The sequence below is a fragment of the Rissa tridactyla genome, chromosome 3, assembly GCF_028500815.1.
Source record: "Rissa tridactyla isolate bRisTri1 chromosome 3, bRisTri1.patW.cur.20221130, whole genome shotgun sequence".
NCBI lineage: Eukaryota > Metazoa > Chordata > Aves > Charadriiformes > Laridae > Rissa > Rissa tridactyla.
Window position 1 is genome coordinate 35,552,860 of NC_071468.1, and position 15,253 is coordinate 35,568,112.

At 57.3% G+C, this 15,253-nt stretch overlaps 1 protein-coding gene across 1 annotated transcript; it reads left to right on the forward strand.

Annotated features, from left to right (window-relative positions):
* The first annotated feature begins 2,735 nt into the window (after positions 1–2,735).
* On the forward strand, positions 2,736–15,063 carry DLK2 (delta like non-canonical Notch ligand 2). The gene is made up of 6 exons (XM_054196008.1): positions 2,736–2,808; positions 8,131–8,232; positions 9,846–9,909; positions 12,295–12,425; positions 13,106–13,250; positions 13,780–15,063. The coding sequence occupies exons 1-6, from the start codon at positions 2,736–2,738 to the stop codon at positions 14,555–14,557; spliced, it is 1,293 nt and encodes a 430-aa protein (XP_054051983.1). The 3' UTR covers positions 14,558–15,063.
* The last annotated feature ends 190 nt before the right edge of the window (positions 15,064–15,253 follow it).

Below are 15,253 nucleotides of genomic sequence, written 5' to 3' on the forward strand. Positions count from 1 at the left end.
AGGCTTTCTAAGCATGGGCCGAAGTTTCGTGAAATGACCTTGAAATTCACTGCAACAGGCTCTCCTGCTAGGTTTTCCTGCAAATGCCAAGATATGCCAACCTCTGTAAATACCCAGGAGCAAGCTCGGAGGCAAGCACCGAGGAAGCTCAAAACATTTGCTTCAAGAGACTCCTGTTAAATGCTTGCACGCTCCTGGTGAGATTAAGAGGTTTCATTGCTAGAGCTGCCAGCTGGAAAGGGAGAGGGAGAGGGCTTGGCTGGAGGTGGGCTTCGAGGCACCCGCAGGTGTGTGCCAGCAAAGGGAAAGCCTGGCAGATATCTCCTTCATGCTCCAGTCCTTCCAGACCTCCTCCCGGCAGCGGGAGGCAGGCAGGGGGGAATGGGTACACCCCCTGAAGTCTGTGCCCTTAGGAGAGCCCTGACATTAGCTGTCACGCACACATGCAGAGGGAAGCCAGAAATCACAGGGCAAAACAAGATCCTACACCTTCTCAATGAACTCATGGGGGTTTTTTGAAGGGGGATGACTCAGTCTTCAGAGCTGTGGGTGCTCAAGATAAGACATCTTTTCTGTAGATGCCCTCCGTATAGACATCCGCCTCTTTCCCTCCCTCTTCAAGTCAAACTGCTTTTGCCGTTTTTCTTTTTTTCTTTTTTTTTTTTTTTCTGGTGGATCTATCTTGTCTTGGATAGAAGTCCTGAGGGTGGACTCGGGGAATCTGTATCTCAAAATAACGTGTGACTTAAGCTCACTTTTCCAGCTCCTTGCAGCAGGTTTGGAGGCTGCCGGGTACTGAGCTCAAGTCCATTACAATGTCACATGGGCTCTCCTAGACTCAAAAGATCTGTTTCAGAGGAGCAGCCCAGCAGACAGTCGGATATTAGCTGGTCCCAACAGAGTAGCTGCCTGGAGGCCAGCGCAGGCTTCAGATCCCCCTCAGGAAGGAGCAGCCCTTATGATGAGGGACTCCCCACAGCTGGCTCAAAGCAGAGGAGACGCGAGCTGGTGCTCAGAGGCTTGGAGGGAGGCTGACACTTTGCTCTGAATACCCAGGAATCACCTCTCCAGGACATCTCACAGGCACCACCAGAGCATCCATACAGTTCATTGCCCCTTGGCCTTGGTGATGGGAAAGGTAGGCTGGGCCACCCCTCTGTCCAGTGGATATGTATGGATAGTGCCTCCTCACGCCCAGCATCCTTCCTTTCCCAGGACCAGGTCCGCATGGCTCAGGGGAAGGTACAAGCGTTGCTCGGCACAAAATTACTGAAGAACCTGCCCTTGTGGAAAGCTGCTCCTTACTCCATGGACTAGAGGTCATCTTCAGTAAGAGGGTTTACAGCTCTTTGGAGTTCATTCCTTTTTATCCTCGCTATCTATATAAATGTTTAGTCATTTTTTAAATGAATGCCTTTTCTTGTTACCCAGTGGCAATTAGTTCCCCAGATCATCAGCATTTAGGATAAAGCCCATCCTTCCTGTCGTTCATTTTGACTGCACTTATGTCTGCTTTTGCCTTGTGTCCTGTCAGGCTGCAAAGGATGCAAATAAAAGAGGCTCATGATGAGCCTAGGCAGTGTTCCCAGGGACTCCAGGGTCACAGGGAATGTGACATTGGGCTTGGACGGCATTCCTGGAGGCTTTGGGAAATCACAAAATACATCCCAGGATAGCCCAGGGTGGCTACCCTTAATGCAGTACTGAAACGGGGGAGAGTGAATCCCAGGGCAGCTCCCATACGCTGAGGCTCCCCTTGCAGAGCCACCAGGCTAAGGGAATTAGATACTTCCCTCCCCTGTGACATTTCTGGTGGCCTCAGCCACGAGACCTAGGAAGGTTTGAAGGGCTTTTGGAGACTGAATTGCAATTTTTCCACCAGAGAGCAAAACTTAGGGCAGGGTGACACAGGACGCATTCAACAACACCACAGCTTGGCCTTTTCTCCATTGTTCCCCAGATCTGCCACCAGCCCTGCTGTTGAGTGTATGCGTCATTGTCTGTCAACAGCGGCCACGCTCTGCAGGGCAGCAGATCATCAAGATGGTGCAATTGGGAGGGAAGAGCCAGGAGGTTTTCCACCTTCGACCTTCACCCTCTCCCTGCTTCTCTTTTGCCCGCCCCCTCCACTTCCCCGCTGCAGGCACAAACACCTACTGCCCATGGAAGCTATTTCTAAGCAATCCCGAGCATCTGGGGAATGAGGCTCTGAACAAATATCGGAGCGTGCGTGTGCAGTGAGTGCACACGCACACACACACATACGCACAGCCACGGTGCTGCCGCAGAGTCAAATATAGACCTTGGGGAAGGGGGAACAATGGCCGGGGTTGGGTTACATGGCTGCAGGGCCAGCGAGCTGCTGATGTTTGTTGTGGGCTGGGGTGGAATGGGAAAAGCAAGGGGGGTGGGATGGGGGAGAACATTTGTTTTAACCCAGACACCCTGGGCTGGTGCCGTGCGTAAGGCGGAGAGGGTGACTCGGAGCGAGAGCTGCAGGAGAGGATGATCATTTGAGTTGGCAGCTCGGAGGTGTTTGCGGTCTTTCTCCAGCTGGTTTGTGCCGCTCCTCTGCCTCCCTCAAGGGATTAGAGTGGACAAGAAGGGCTGAGTTTCTCTGGGCTTCTGCACAGGGAAGAGTTTTTTTCTCTCCTTGCTCCGATAAAGGCTCCTTGGTGGAAGAGAAGAAGCGACATCACCTGTTCCCTCAGCCCAGCATCCGCTCTTCACCCCTGATGTCCGGCTGCCTCCAAGGTGCAGGTTCCAGACACCGGAAGAAAGGGAAAGAACTCCAGCTGGTTTTGACAGGTAATTCCTCCTTGTGGCTGGGAGTGGTGGTGGTGTGTTGGAAGGACGGCTGGGGAGGGAGCCTGCAGCTGCCACACATTGGTGGAGGGGAGACCATGGAGACAGGTCATTCCTGTTCTGACTCCAGGTCCCTGCTTTGTGGGATTTACTTCACCGGAGGGAAAAGCAGTGGAGGGACTCTTATGGCTAGGAAAAAATCCTTCCTAATTCTGACCCAGCAGCTGTTCCATCTGAGACGCCTCTAGGGATGGCATGGCAGGGATCAGAGCCCAGCAGAGCAGGGTCTAAGCCAAGCGCAGGAATCCCCTCCTCAGTGCCCATTTCTTGGGTTTGCAAATAGGGCTGCTCTGCTTGAATCATGCTGGGCAGCCCAGGGACTTCCAGAGCAAGGCTGGGACTAAGGAGTGTGCCCAGGGACAGGACAGGAGCCCTTCAGTGCTGAGGAAGAAGCGCACCCAAGGTCCACAGTGCTTCGGATTCCCTTCTGGTCTCTTCTCCTTCCTCTGTACACACCTTTTTTGCTCCCACCCATCCCTGCCTGCTTCTGTCTGTGATACTCGCACACAAAACCAAACCTCAAACCCCAAACCCCATTTCCTCAAATATGCCCATTTCACTCCCTGTGAAATCCCACCCTGGTTTCTGTTCCCCATTCCCCTGCCATGGCGTTCAGATCTTCTGCAACCAACTTTACCTCCTCAGCCCAGGTGGTCCTCGCTCCGCGCCACAGCTCTCACCTCCGAGAGAAGCGGCACGGGGAGAGCCATGTGTCCCGCTCCACTGACTGCAACCTAATCCCATCTCCCTCTCCCGCAGTGCTCCCGTTGTGGATGCAGATACTTACAGATATCAACATGTGCAGGGACCCCTCCACAAGCACCCTCCTACCTGCCCATTCAAATGCACATACAGCATCCAGAGGGTTTTTCTTTGGCGCGTTTAACCAAGTGAGGTTTAAAAGCGCCCAGGCACGGTTGTGCAATGGCGTTGCAGCACAGCGCGGTCAGGACTGGGGCAGATCCCAGCAGAGGAGTGCAAGAGCAGGTGAGGATGTTACGGGAGGTGGTGTTGCATCTGAGACAGTCAGTGTAGGCAGTAGGATTTCAAGGAGGAGGTGAGGGTGAGGCTGAGCAGCCTACACTCAATGTTGGAGGTGCCGCCAGTAAAAACTTGGCCTCCAACCATGACTGGCAGAGCAAAAAGTGCAAGGCAGGGTGTTGTGGGGGTCAGAGGAGAAAGGTGGATCCTCCCAGGTCCTAGAGCAGCAGTGACTGAAGGAGAGACTGGTTTTTCAGCGAGTACCAGGAGCTGTGATTTGCTCTCAGCCTCACTCTCTCCATTTTGCTGTAAGCCCCAGGTATGGCATGAACCAGGACTCAGAAGCAGGCTGAGCTGGATGGGAAGGATCAGGGGATAAGAATGGCTGGAGAACCACAGGAAGCATCTCAGAACAGAGCTGGTGCACACCCATCCCATGTATACCCGAGGAGCTGATGGAGCGGCCTGAGCAGCAGGAGGTTTGGACCTCTCTGGCCCTCGGGAACCTTGAAGCAGTTAGGTGGGGTGACAGAGACAGGAGGAGGCAGGCAAGGAAAGGAACAATGCTCCTGGCCGACAGGAGATTAGGAAAGAGACAGGAAGGATGCAGCTTCTGCAGCGGTGGGCAGGGTGGGAGGCTCCCACGTTATTGCTCAGTAGGGTTGTGCTGTCCAGACCTGCAGAGGATGGAGCAAGCAGGGGTCTGCAGTCAGAGCCGGCAGAGAGCTGGGCTTTGATGGGACTGCTGGCTGTTGGGCTGTCCCAGGGTGCTGGAGCCCGCAATGCCACCCACGGCTGCCGCAGGGTGTGTGGTGCTGCTGGGGCTGTCAGGAACTGCAGACGGCTGGGAGCACTGGAGAAGGTGAGAGCAGGGATGGGGTGAACTTTGCCTGGTGAGGTGAGGAGATGGGATGTGGAAGCATCCACCTAAGTGCCAGGAGCATGTGGTTCTTTTTCCCTCCTGCTGGGAAACAGCAAACCTCGTGCGGCGCCGGGGTAGAAGGCGGCTGGCTGAGGGGAATTTGTAATCTAATTAAGGATTGCTAGGACCTTTGAAGGTGACAGATACGATCTCGTTAAGTAGCAGAAAGGCCATGCAAGGTGAGGAGGAGAGTGGGCAGCTGTTCCTCCTGAAAACATGAGGGCCCAGCCCCTCTCCCAGGGTTGTCTTATTGTTCACCAAGGCGCTGGTATCCACGGCTTGTGAGCAGCAGCGAGCGAAGTGCTGGGGACTGCAGCTTGGCCAGATGGCTACTTTCTTGTGGGGTGACTACTCCATGCTGCACCTCTACTTTAAGGATGGGGCTTCTTAACCCTACAGTTTGCCAGTGGAGGTGTGTTAGTGGCCCCTGAAGCCGGCAGGGAGGGGCTGCAGGAGGCGTTTTCACTTATGTCGGATAATCTGAGCGAAATGAAGGCTCGGATCATCCCGCACCGATTTCTGAGAACGGGACCAGGCTGCGAGGCGGCGATGGCCGGCGGCCGCAGCCCCTACCCAAGCATGTGTGTGCAATCGGGAGGGGGGCGAGCGCTGCAGCCCCCCCCGAGCCCCGGGTGGGGTCTCCCTGGCAGAGCCGAGCCCCGGGGGGGCACCCCCAGCCCGGGGCACCCTTCCATCCTCTGCGGGTCGGTCCTGGGGTACGGGCCCGGTGACCCCTCGCAGACACAGCCGCACACACCCGCCTCGGGGCGGGCGGGCCCGCGATGTGGCCGTGCCGGGCCCCCCCCCGTCCCCGGCGGCGGGAGCAGGGCAGGGGTGAGCGGGCAGGGCGGGCCGGGCCGGGGGCTGCCTGCGGTTTGGGGCGGCGGGGAGGCGGGATGTCCCGGGGAGGGAGCGGGGATGTGCAGGCACACGCAGCCGCTGGCAGGCGGCCGGGGCTGCACGGCGGCGGCGGCTGCGGCGGCGGCGGCGGCGGGCGGGCGGGCGGAGCGGGGCGGCGCGGCGCGGCGCGGCACACGCGGCGGCAGCTCCCTCCGCAGCCCCGCGCCTCCCCAGCCCCGCCGCCGCCGCCGCCGCCGCCGCCGTGCCGGGCCGGGCATGGCCGCCCCCCGCCGCCGCGCCCCGCGGTAGCCCCACGACCCGCCGCGTCGCCGAGGTGAGCAAGGGGAAAGGGGAGAAGGAGGGAGCAGAGCGCGGCGGGGACCGGCAGACAACCCCCCCACCCCCCGCCCCGGGAGCCCCCCACCGCCACCGCCGCCCCGGCAGCTGGGGGACCGGCGGGGCCGGGGCGGTGCGGGGCTACGCGGAGCGTCCCCTCCGGCCAGCCCGGGGATGGGGGGCGAGAAGGTGGGCACCCCCGTGGCCCTGGGGATTCGGGGTGCTCCCAAAGTCGCAGCGCGGGGGGCGGGGGGACGACAGGAGGGGCGAGCCGCAGCGGCGCAGCATCCTCTGGGTTCCCCCCCGGACCACGAGCCTAGAGGGGTCCCTGATAGCCCCCAGTTTAGGGAGAAGTGCCTGCTAGCTCCCCTCCTGGGGTTGTCCTTGGTAGCCCCCAACCATTTGAAGGACCCTAATACCCCCGAGGGGCAGGTTAATAGCTCCGGGGGTGTCCCTAACAGCCCCTGGGGGGCGGGTAGACCTCAACCCAGCAGGGCTGTAGCGGACGAGTGGGACGGAGGGAGCTTCCTCCCCTGTGACCCAAAGCCGGGCCTGCCCTGGTGCTGGTCACGCCACCCTTGGGCACCGGCTGTCCCCCAGGATGCCCCCAGTGCCTTGCCGGGGTCCGGGGCAGCCCCTGGGTGGGTGCTGGGAGCAGTGCCTGTTGGGTGACTGCATAAGGAGGTCTGGGAGGCAGCACCTCAAGTGAGGAGGCTGAGGGGAGCTGGGTGGGAAACGAGCTTTGCGATGACATGTGGTCAGAGGTTGAGCTCCTCACAGCCCTGAAGGAACAGGATACCAACCATTCAGCCCTAAATTATTCTGTAAGTTCAGTAGGAATTGCTTCACCCTCCCATGAAATGCAGCAGCTGTTCGCCACTGCCCAGTATTTTGGGGCAGGAGGCAAAGGAGGGTCCTGCGAGCATGGTGACAAGGGGGCCATGGGGAGGGAGGATACATCGGTCCGTGCTGGGATTTGGCTGGGGCAGTGATGATAACATCCTGTAGCCCCTCTGAAAATGCTGCATCCTTCGTAGGTGATGGTTTCTTTGCTGGAGAGATGCTTTGAGCAACATCATTGCTTTTTGTGGGCTATTTTGTCTGGTCCAGGCAGGTGAAGCCCTTAGCAGGGTCCCCCAAACCTCTTCCTGCAATGCATGTGTACGTGTGGGGGGGTGAGAGGACTTCTACTCCCATCTGAGAAATCTTTCATGCAACTCTCAACCCAACACAACCTTCCTGAGCTAAAGAGTCGAGCTGAAAGTGGAATGGCCCCTGTCCATCACACCCACGCAGCTGGATGGAGCCTGCTCCATACCTTCACTACTCTTCTAGCAAAAATGTTTAACCCCTCCCATCTCATTATAGTAATATATTTATGATATCACCCTCGAATTTCCTGCCCTTAACAACCCCAGAAGGCTGGGAGGGAATGAAGCATTTTTGGAAAGTATTTAATGTTACTTCAAGAGGGCAGGAGGCAGTTGGAAAATAGATGAGGGCAGGAACCCTGGGCGGACAGGGCTCTCTGCAGGACAGCCGAGGAAAAGGACTGCACCTAGCGGGAGATGCATGTTTGCCTTTCCTAGCTGGGGCTGCAGCCTGGGTCTAGTGCCTCTCGCTTCACTCCCTTGCTTGGAAAATAAAACAGGGCTGTTGTTTACCCCCTGCTCATCTGCTAGATCTACTCGACTCCTTGCCCTCCTGAAGGGCTTGAAAAGCAGCTTGGGTGCTGTAAAAAGACTCAGCCATCTATTCATTTGAACGTGCACTACATGGACTTTGCATAGCATGAAGCTGAAGCCCCCCCAGATCTAGAGAGGAAAGATTAAGGTCTTCACAGCTGAGCTGGTATTTCTGGAGGCTTCTGCTCTCTTGACAGCAGCTAGAAGGGGCAGGTGCTCCAAGGTGCAAAGTAACAGCCTGAGCTATTACATGGTCAGGATTGAGTGTGTGCGCTCAGTTCTTCCATATGTGCATTTTAAAAGGCTTTTTGATTCCTAGTGCTCCAACGTTGCCTTAGAGGAAGGAGCCTGGAAGGACAGAGAGGAGTGCGGTGACAAGTCTGTACAAAACTGGATGTTTCAACTCAAAACTGCCAGGTAGCGGAGAGGAAGGGATGTGTGAAGTGAAGCTGTGGTGTCAGCCAGGGGATTTTCCTGAGCTTGCTCTTTTTCTCTCTGTAGGTGTTCATCTCGGTTGGGCCACACTGACCATGCTCAGGGGCTTCTGTCTCCAGCTCATGTCCTTGGTTTGGATCCTCTTGGCCCATCACCAGCTTGCCCAAGGTGAGTCTCTGTAGGCATGGGACCTTCTTTCTTATATCCATCTTTCCAAACCTGTCCTTGGCATTGCTGAAGTCTCCTCAGTTCTCCATGCAAAATAGAGTTGGCCTGATCTGGAAGACCAGAAAATGCTGCTCAGTCATCCAGCACCTGGGGGAAGGTGACTGGTGGCAACTGTAGAGACCTTCACTTTGGTGCCCATGGGGCTGGCAGTGGCTGAGCAGACCAGCAGTGAGAGGTCCCACTGCTCTGTTTCTCACAGTTTGGGTGAATGGGTCCCTGAAGTGATGAGCCTGCTGGGAGAGGAAGGGCAAGTGGGAAAGAAGATCCCAAAACTGAATGGCTAATCCTGCATCCCATGAGACAAAATCCCTTCCCAAAGATGAGTTTGCTCTCCCCGTGTTCTGGATAAGTGATGAATTCCCAAAGCCATCTGCCAGGAGAGATGGTTACAAATAGGAAAGGCGACAATACCCAGGCTTGGGCTGAGCATTCCCAGGATGCTGCTCCAGCTCTGTGGTGGCTTGTTTTGGGAGGCTCTTATCCTGAGCGGTGGGACCTCCCGCCTCACTGCAGCAAAAATGCGTGCATGTGGATGGGGGATTTCTCCCCCTGCTCGCTTCCTAGGCAGCACATTGTGTGGCTTGAGGAAAGCCTGAGTGTGCATCTTGGTGTGGGGGCTTTAACCTGCTCCAGTCCAGGATGGAGGGGCTCAGTCAGGTGAGGGCGTTCATCTCCTGGGCCTGACCTGGGATCATGCTGGGCTCTCCTGGAGAACCCCCTGCCTCCTGACATTTGTTCTAGCTCTACTGCCCATGGAGCCAGAGCAAGCCAGCTCCCCGTGAGCCTAAAATACACGCCGGTGATGGGGGAGAGGGGAAGGTGGAGATGAAAGGGGACACCTAGCTGGAGAAAACAGGCCAGCAGTGGATGAGAAGTGGCACAGCGAGGCCACGGCTCAGTTACAGCTTCTGTGGCCTTTAAATAAATAAACAGAACTGGATACCTGGCCCCTTGCAATGCCCAGTCCTGCCTCCCCATGACAGAGGGGGAGCGCTAGCAGCTGGGTCCCGGTGGAGGGCATGAGCCCTGAGCAGACTGCTCCGTGCCAATAGCTGTCCCTGGGGGTGAGGATGTCCTGGGAGACAAAGAGGATCCATGCGCGGTCCCTTTGTGCCCTTTACGGTACCTGGTCCTGAGCTTTCCCACCATGCTTGTCACATGACCATGGGACCAAAGTCCCAGGTGGGTCAGGCCCTATTACACAGGTTGCCTTAATGCACAGGCTACCCCAGATTTTGCCCAGGAGAGCCTGAAGTCTAAGGGAGGCAACAGAGAGAGGGTGGGGGGGATGATCAGAGACCAGGTAGTTTTGAAGCAGGGTCCCATTTCTCAGTAAAGGCAGTGTTATCGCTGCTTGGGTGACTGTAAAATCCTCATCTCTCATGTGGCATCCAGCCGTTGAAAGGAAGGTCCCCCACCTTACAGTTCTGAGAAAGTGCAGGCTGAGTACTTAGGAAAGAAAAAGAAGCTGTGAGCCAGCAGGGCCACCGGCAGATCCGGAGTCATCTGCGGTCTCTGCTTAACCTAACTCGCCCCCATCTCCTGCCTTGTAGGTGATGACTGCAGCGAGCGCTGTAATCTCGCCCATGGCTGCTGTGACCAGGATGGGAAGTGCAGGTATGGCTTGTCCTTGGCTCCCCACTCCTGCTGCCCCCGACCATAACTGCCCTCACTCCCTCCTTTGATGCTGCATCTCCGTTGCCTGCACCCCTGCCACAAGCTGAGGCACCTGGAATCAGCGGCTCTGCTATCTTTTTACCTGATGCCCTCTGGAGCGGGAGATTTTGATCCCTCATCCCCTTGCTGGTCTCCTCCAGCCTTTGCTCAGTGCTTCCAGGGTCCCCCCCACAACGCACTGATGGACATTGTTCTGCTGAGCACTTTTTGTCTAGACAGGAGCATGGGACAGCCCAGTCATGCCTGAGTGATGGGAGGGAGCCATCAGGCTCAGATATAATGAGGAAAGTCATCAGGCAGCAGTGCAGGCTTGGGGGGCAGCCAGCTTGCTTGGCCTCCTTGCTGTTTGAGTTGGGATGCTCTCCCTGGGGGCATGGAAAAGAAGAGCTGCTGGTGTGCATGTAGATGTCTGAGGGCATCAGCATCTCCTCTCTGAAGCCTGGGCTGCAGTGGGCATCTCTGGGTGTTTTCATAAAGGGCTTAGCAGCAAGTTGGAGCCACTTGTGTCCCACAGCAGAAGTGCGTGCGTGATCCCTGGTATCCTGGCTCCTGCTCCTGCCTCCTGCAGAGGCAAAGCTCAGAGCCTGACCACATACTTCAGCCCAAGAAGCAGCTGCGTGGCTGCCCTGGGCTGCCACAGCCCTGGACACTGCGTTTTGTCCCACCATAGGGCTGCCCAAGCTCCAGTCCCTCAGGGCAGCCCTGGGAGGAGCTACCTGAATGCCACAAGGGGATGAACTGCCTGTTCTCCTCCCTGGCGCACACTCAACCCCCTTTCACAGCACGGCACCCAGCGTCACACCATGCCTGGACCATTCGTTCTTGCCAGATGGAGCAGATGTGGCCCAGTGTGGCCATAACTGCACTGACTGCTGCATCAGGGAGTATCCAGCTCTGTTTTTGCTGGGTCCCCGGTTGCAGCTGCAAAGAGCTCACTCCTCCCTGAGCCCCTTCAGTGGCTGTGACTGGACGGGGAAGCTCAGTGCTGCGAAGCCCCGGCCACAGACGCTGCACTTCTCCGTGTGGCAGGCAGCCCAGCTGCAGGTTTTTCCAGTGGAGGCACGTGTGAGTTGTTGCTCCAGAGTTCAGGCCTTTATCAGCTTGGCAGCACCCCGTTGGAATCACCCCCAGCTCGGGGAGTCTTGGCTTTTTTAGGCTGGCCATCTCCCTTTTAGAGACGGGGGAGAGTTGATGGCACCTGCTGCCTTACCGCAGCCTGTGGGTACTGGGGTGTAGGGGTGCCCTCAGCCCTCTGTCTGCTCATGGCTGTCCAGGTGTGAATGCATTTCCCCAGACTCTATCAGGTACATGGTATTGACTCCATTCCCATCAAAAAGCTTCTAATTAACATATATATTTCTTTTTTTTAACCTTTTCCCTCATCTCTTTGGAACAACCTGCAGCGACAATAGCCAGTCCAGGTGTGAAAGTGCAGCCTCCGACCGGCCTGGCGAAGCTGCAGTCACAGTACCACGCGCTGAAATGAGCCCCAGCCGTGAAAATGAGCCCCCTTGCTTACTTTAGAGACCACCTTGGTTTTGTTACATTTAATTTTGTACTATTTTGAGTATAGTTTTTGGGGTGTGTGTGTGTGTGCCACCTCCACGCAGCTCTCATCTTGTTATCGCTTGCTTTCCCCCTTGGAGCTGGCAGGGCCGAGGGAAGCCACAGGAGCAACACAGCTTGGCTTTACTTAGCCATCAGCACTGACCCACTCTTCTGGGGCCAAAAGGCTCGATGTCTGCTGCGGGTTTTCCCATCGCACTGGCCATCTCAGCTGGTTGACAAGTCTACTCCATATGCCAGCCACGACAAGCAAGACTTCACAGCTGGATTATGGTGCATTTCAGGCGAAAAATGACACACATTGTAATGCAAAGGGGTGCAATGAGACACACAGGCCTCAGAGGCTTCTTGTCCCTTTCCTTAGAGAGTTCAGGGTGAGGAATGAGGCTTTTCTCTGCCCGTCGGAGTGGCTGTGTGAAGGGGAAGGCGCAGGAATTGCAGAGCTAACGCCGTGGTGTGTACAGAGCGGTTGGCTGGAGGAGGGCAGTGGGACGTGGGCAGGAAAAGTGAAGCTGCTGAGCTCTGTTTCTGACCCCCTTTACCCTCCCTGGCTGCTCCTGCTCTGTCTGCTCGCTTCCTTGGAAAGATGAGATGCCAGTACTGATCTCCTCTGGAGGCGGGAGCTGGCGTGTTCCTGGGGGGCTTTGGGAGGGTTTCACTGTGCCGCCATATCTGCGGCAAGCCTGCACAGCAAGCAGCGAGCTTTTCCGCAGCCTCTGCTTGGTCTTTATCACGCTGCCATGCCCTGTCCTCCTGCAGGTGTGATCCAGGCTGGGAGGGCGAGTACTGCGAGGAGTGCGTGCGTATGCCGGGGTGTCTCCATGGGACATGCCACCAGCCTTGGCAGTGTATCTGTCACACCGGCTGGGCCGGCAAGTTCTGTGACAAAGGTGAGTCGAGGGCTGGGACATCCCAGCGTCCGGTGCTGAGGCCAGAAGCCCAGCACACCCTGCATGGCTGGGTGAGCTGGCATACCCATAAGCCACCCAGGTGATGCCGCCTGGGCTGCTCAGGAGATGGGATGTTGCCTGGCTGCTGAAGCTGGGACCATCTCCTTCCTGCAGAAGAGGTCAGGCTGCCGGCACCCGCTCCCCGACTGCACAGCAAAAGCTGCTGTGACACTGGCTGGCCTCAGAAAATGGAGCAGATGAACTCATTGCCTTTCTCCCACCGTTCCTGGGCTCCAGGCAGCACCTCCTGCTTCCCCTGGGGCTTCCTGCCTTTGGCCGGTGGACTCCCCTCCTCTGGCCTCAGGGGTTCCTCTGTGCCATAGAGAGGTCTGCACTGGCCAGCCAGATGGCACGCACAGCATCTTCACATCATGCAGACTGGCAGAACAATTTGCTTTCTCTGCACCCCCAAAATGCCCCTCTGTGCATTTTGCAGACCATAGCTGGGAGGCACCACGTAGGCGCTGCACTTCTATTGCTGCAGGCGCCTGTTGGAGGAGATGCAGGAAAAGCTCCTGCCATTTCTCTGTCCCCCCTGGGTTTGACAGGCTGTGCTGGAACTGAATTGGCCACATCTCACCTCTTTTCTTGCTAATTCCCACCTTTTTCTTTCCCCTCAGACATCCACATCTGCGAACACCAGTCCCCATGCCAGAACGGGGCTCAGTGCATTTACGACCGAGACGGGGAATATTCCTGCCTATGTACAGAAGGCTTCCACGGGAAGGACTGTGAGATGAAGACAGGGCCATGTGAGAAGGCAGGGTGAGACACGGCAGCGGGGGCAGCGAGATTATGGACAGCATTAGCTTCAGGTCACGCACTGCCAAGCTGCGGCCCAGCTTGGCTCGTTATGTGTGGATTTCCATGTGCTAACAGAGTTATGCCAAAACCATCTTTGCCTTTGGTTTAGCTGCGTGCAGCGCACAGTCCCGCTATGTTGTGAACTGAACAGATTCCTGTCCCTCACCACTGTGGGTGTGATGAGCTGACATGTGTCGTACCTTTGGGGAGCATCAGGAGAGTATGTTTCCCCTTCAGATTGTTTGGTTGAAGACCATCCCTGGCGGGCGGTGGGCCCATGCACAGCCACAGCCTTTGGGGAGGTTCCACCACCTGTCACGTGGGGAGGCAGAAACTCCAGCCCACTTCTTGAGAGGGACTGGGAGAGCCTCAGTGCTGGGGGGCTGGCCCCCCATTGGCCACACAAGCAGCTATGTGTGTTTTCCTCCCTGGGGTGAGGAAAGCTGCTTGCTTTCCATGGCCATGACCCGTCCTTGCTCTTTCCACACAGGTCTCCATGCAAGAATGGGGGGCAGTGTCAAGACGAAAATGGCTTTGCCAGCAACTTCACCTGCCGGTGCCTCGCTGGCTTTGTGGGCGATCTTTGTGAGAACGATGTGGATGATTGCCTGATGCGTCCCTGTGCCAATGGTGCCACCTGCCATGATGGGATCAACCGCTTCTCCTGCCAGTGCCAGGTGGGCTTCGAAGGGCGTTTCTGCACCATCAACATCAACGACTGCGCCAGCCAGCCATGCAAAAATGGGGCAAAGTGCTACGACCGAATCAACGACTATGACTGCTTGTGTCCTGACCATTTCACTGGCAAAACCTGCGAGATCTCCATCCCCGAGCCCACCTGGGCTCCCCCCTACCACCCTGTGAACCATGAGAACAGCGGGGGTATGAAAAGCACAACCAGCGAGATGCCGGGGGTGACGCAGCCAGAGCCTGTCAGGACCGTGGTCACAGGGCGGCGCGTGGCCAACCACAGCGAGAAAGAGCCGGGGGGAGGGTTGTTGAAAATCTCTGTGAAGGAGGTGGTGACCCAAAGGGAGTCAGGGCTGAGCGAAGCCCAGCTGGTGACAGTGCTGGTGTTCGGGGTGCTGACGGCGGTGCTGGTCCTCGTCACCGTCCTGCTAATGCTGAGGAACTGGCAGAGGGGCCGTCAGAGGTCGAACTGGTGCCAAAGCCCTTCGCAGGCTGCAAGGAAGCTCCAAGACCAGGAGTGTCAGGTGGGCATGCTCAACACCGTCCTGATCGAGCCCAGGAAGACGACAGAGCTGTGAGCTGCGAGGACTCTGAGCCGAGCCCTGGCAGGTCATTGTGCTGGCAAACCCCTCGAACTGCACCCTGGGGAGCCGCGCCGGCACAAGCCGGGCAGCGGGGAAGGGCTCCCAGGGCAGCGAACGCGTCATGGAAACCCCTGGGCATCGAGTTCTGGTGTGATGGCCCTGCCTGGGTCTGAGCTGTCTCCCGCCCGGCCGCCGGCACCCATGAGCATCTGAAAGCAGGGCTGTGTTGGGGCAGCCCTGCAGGGGAGCGGCAACGTGCCGCTTGTGGCAGCTCACACCGGTATCATCCGACGTGAGCGCTCAGAAACAGGACGGGTAGTGCTGAGGAGGGCACAGCCTTTTTGCAAGCCCAGATTCTGCCAGGCCCTTTGTAACTCCTCTCTGTGACTACTGGAAGGGGCTTTGTCCTCGTTTGTGCTGGTGTTGGGATGTTTCTTCTGGGGCCTTCGGGACGGTCGTGGCTGCATGGGCCTCCTTGCCCCAGTACAGGATGGGGTGGCTCCTGGCTGTTTCTGTAGGCCTGTCGTTCCAGATGCCACGTCCCTAGGGAGCAAGCAAACACCCTTGCTCCCTGGCCTTGTGGTTCTGTGAGCCAGTTCAAAGAGACTCTGGAGATCATTTTGGGGTCTCCTCATGCCCTTCCTCTGCCCTGAGTGATGCCCCCTCCTCTTGCTGTCAGACTGGGGTTAC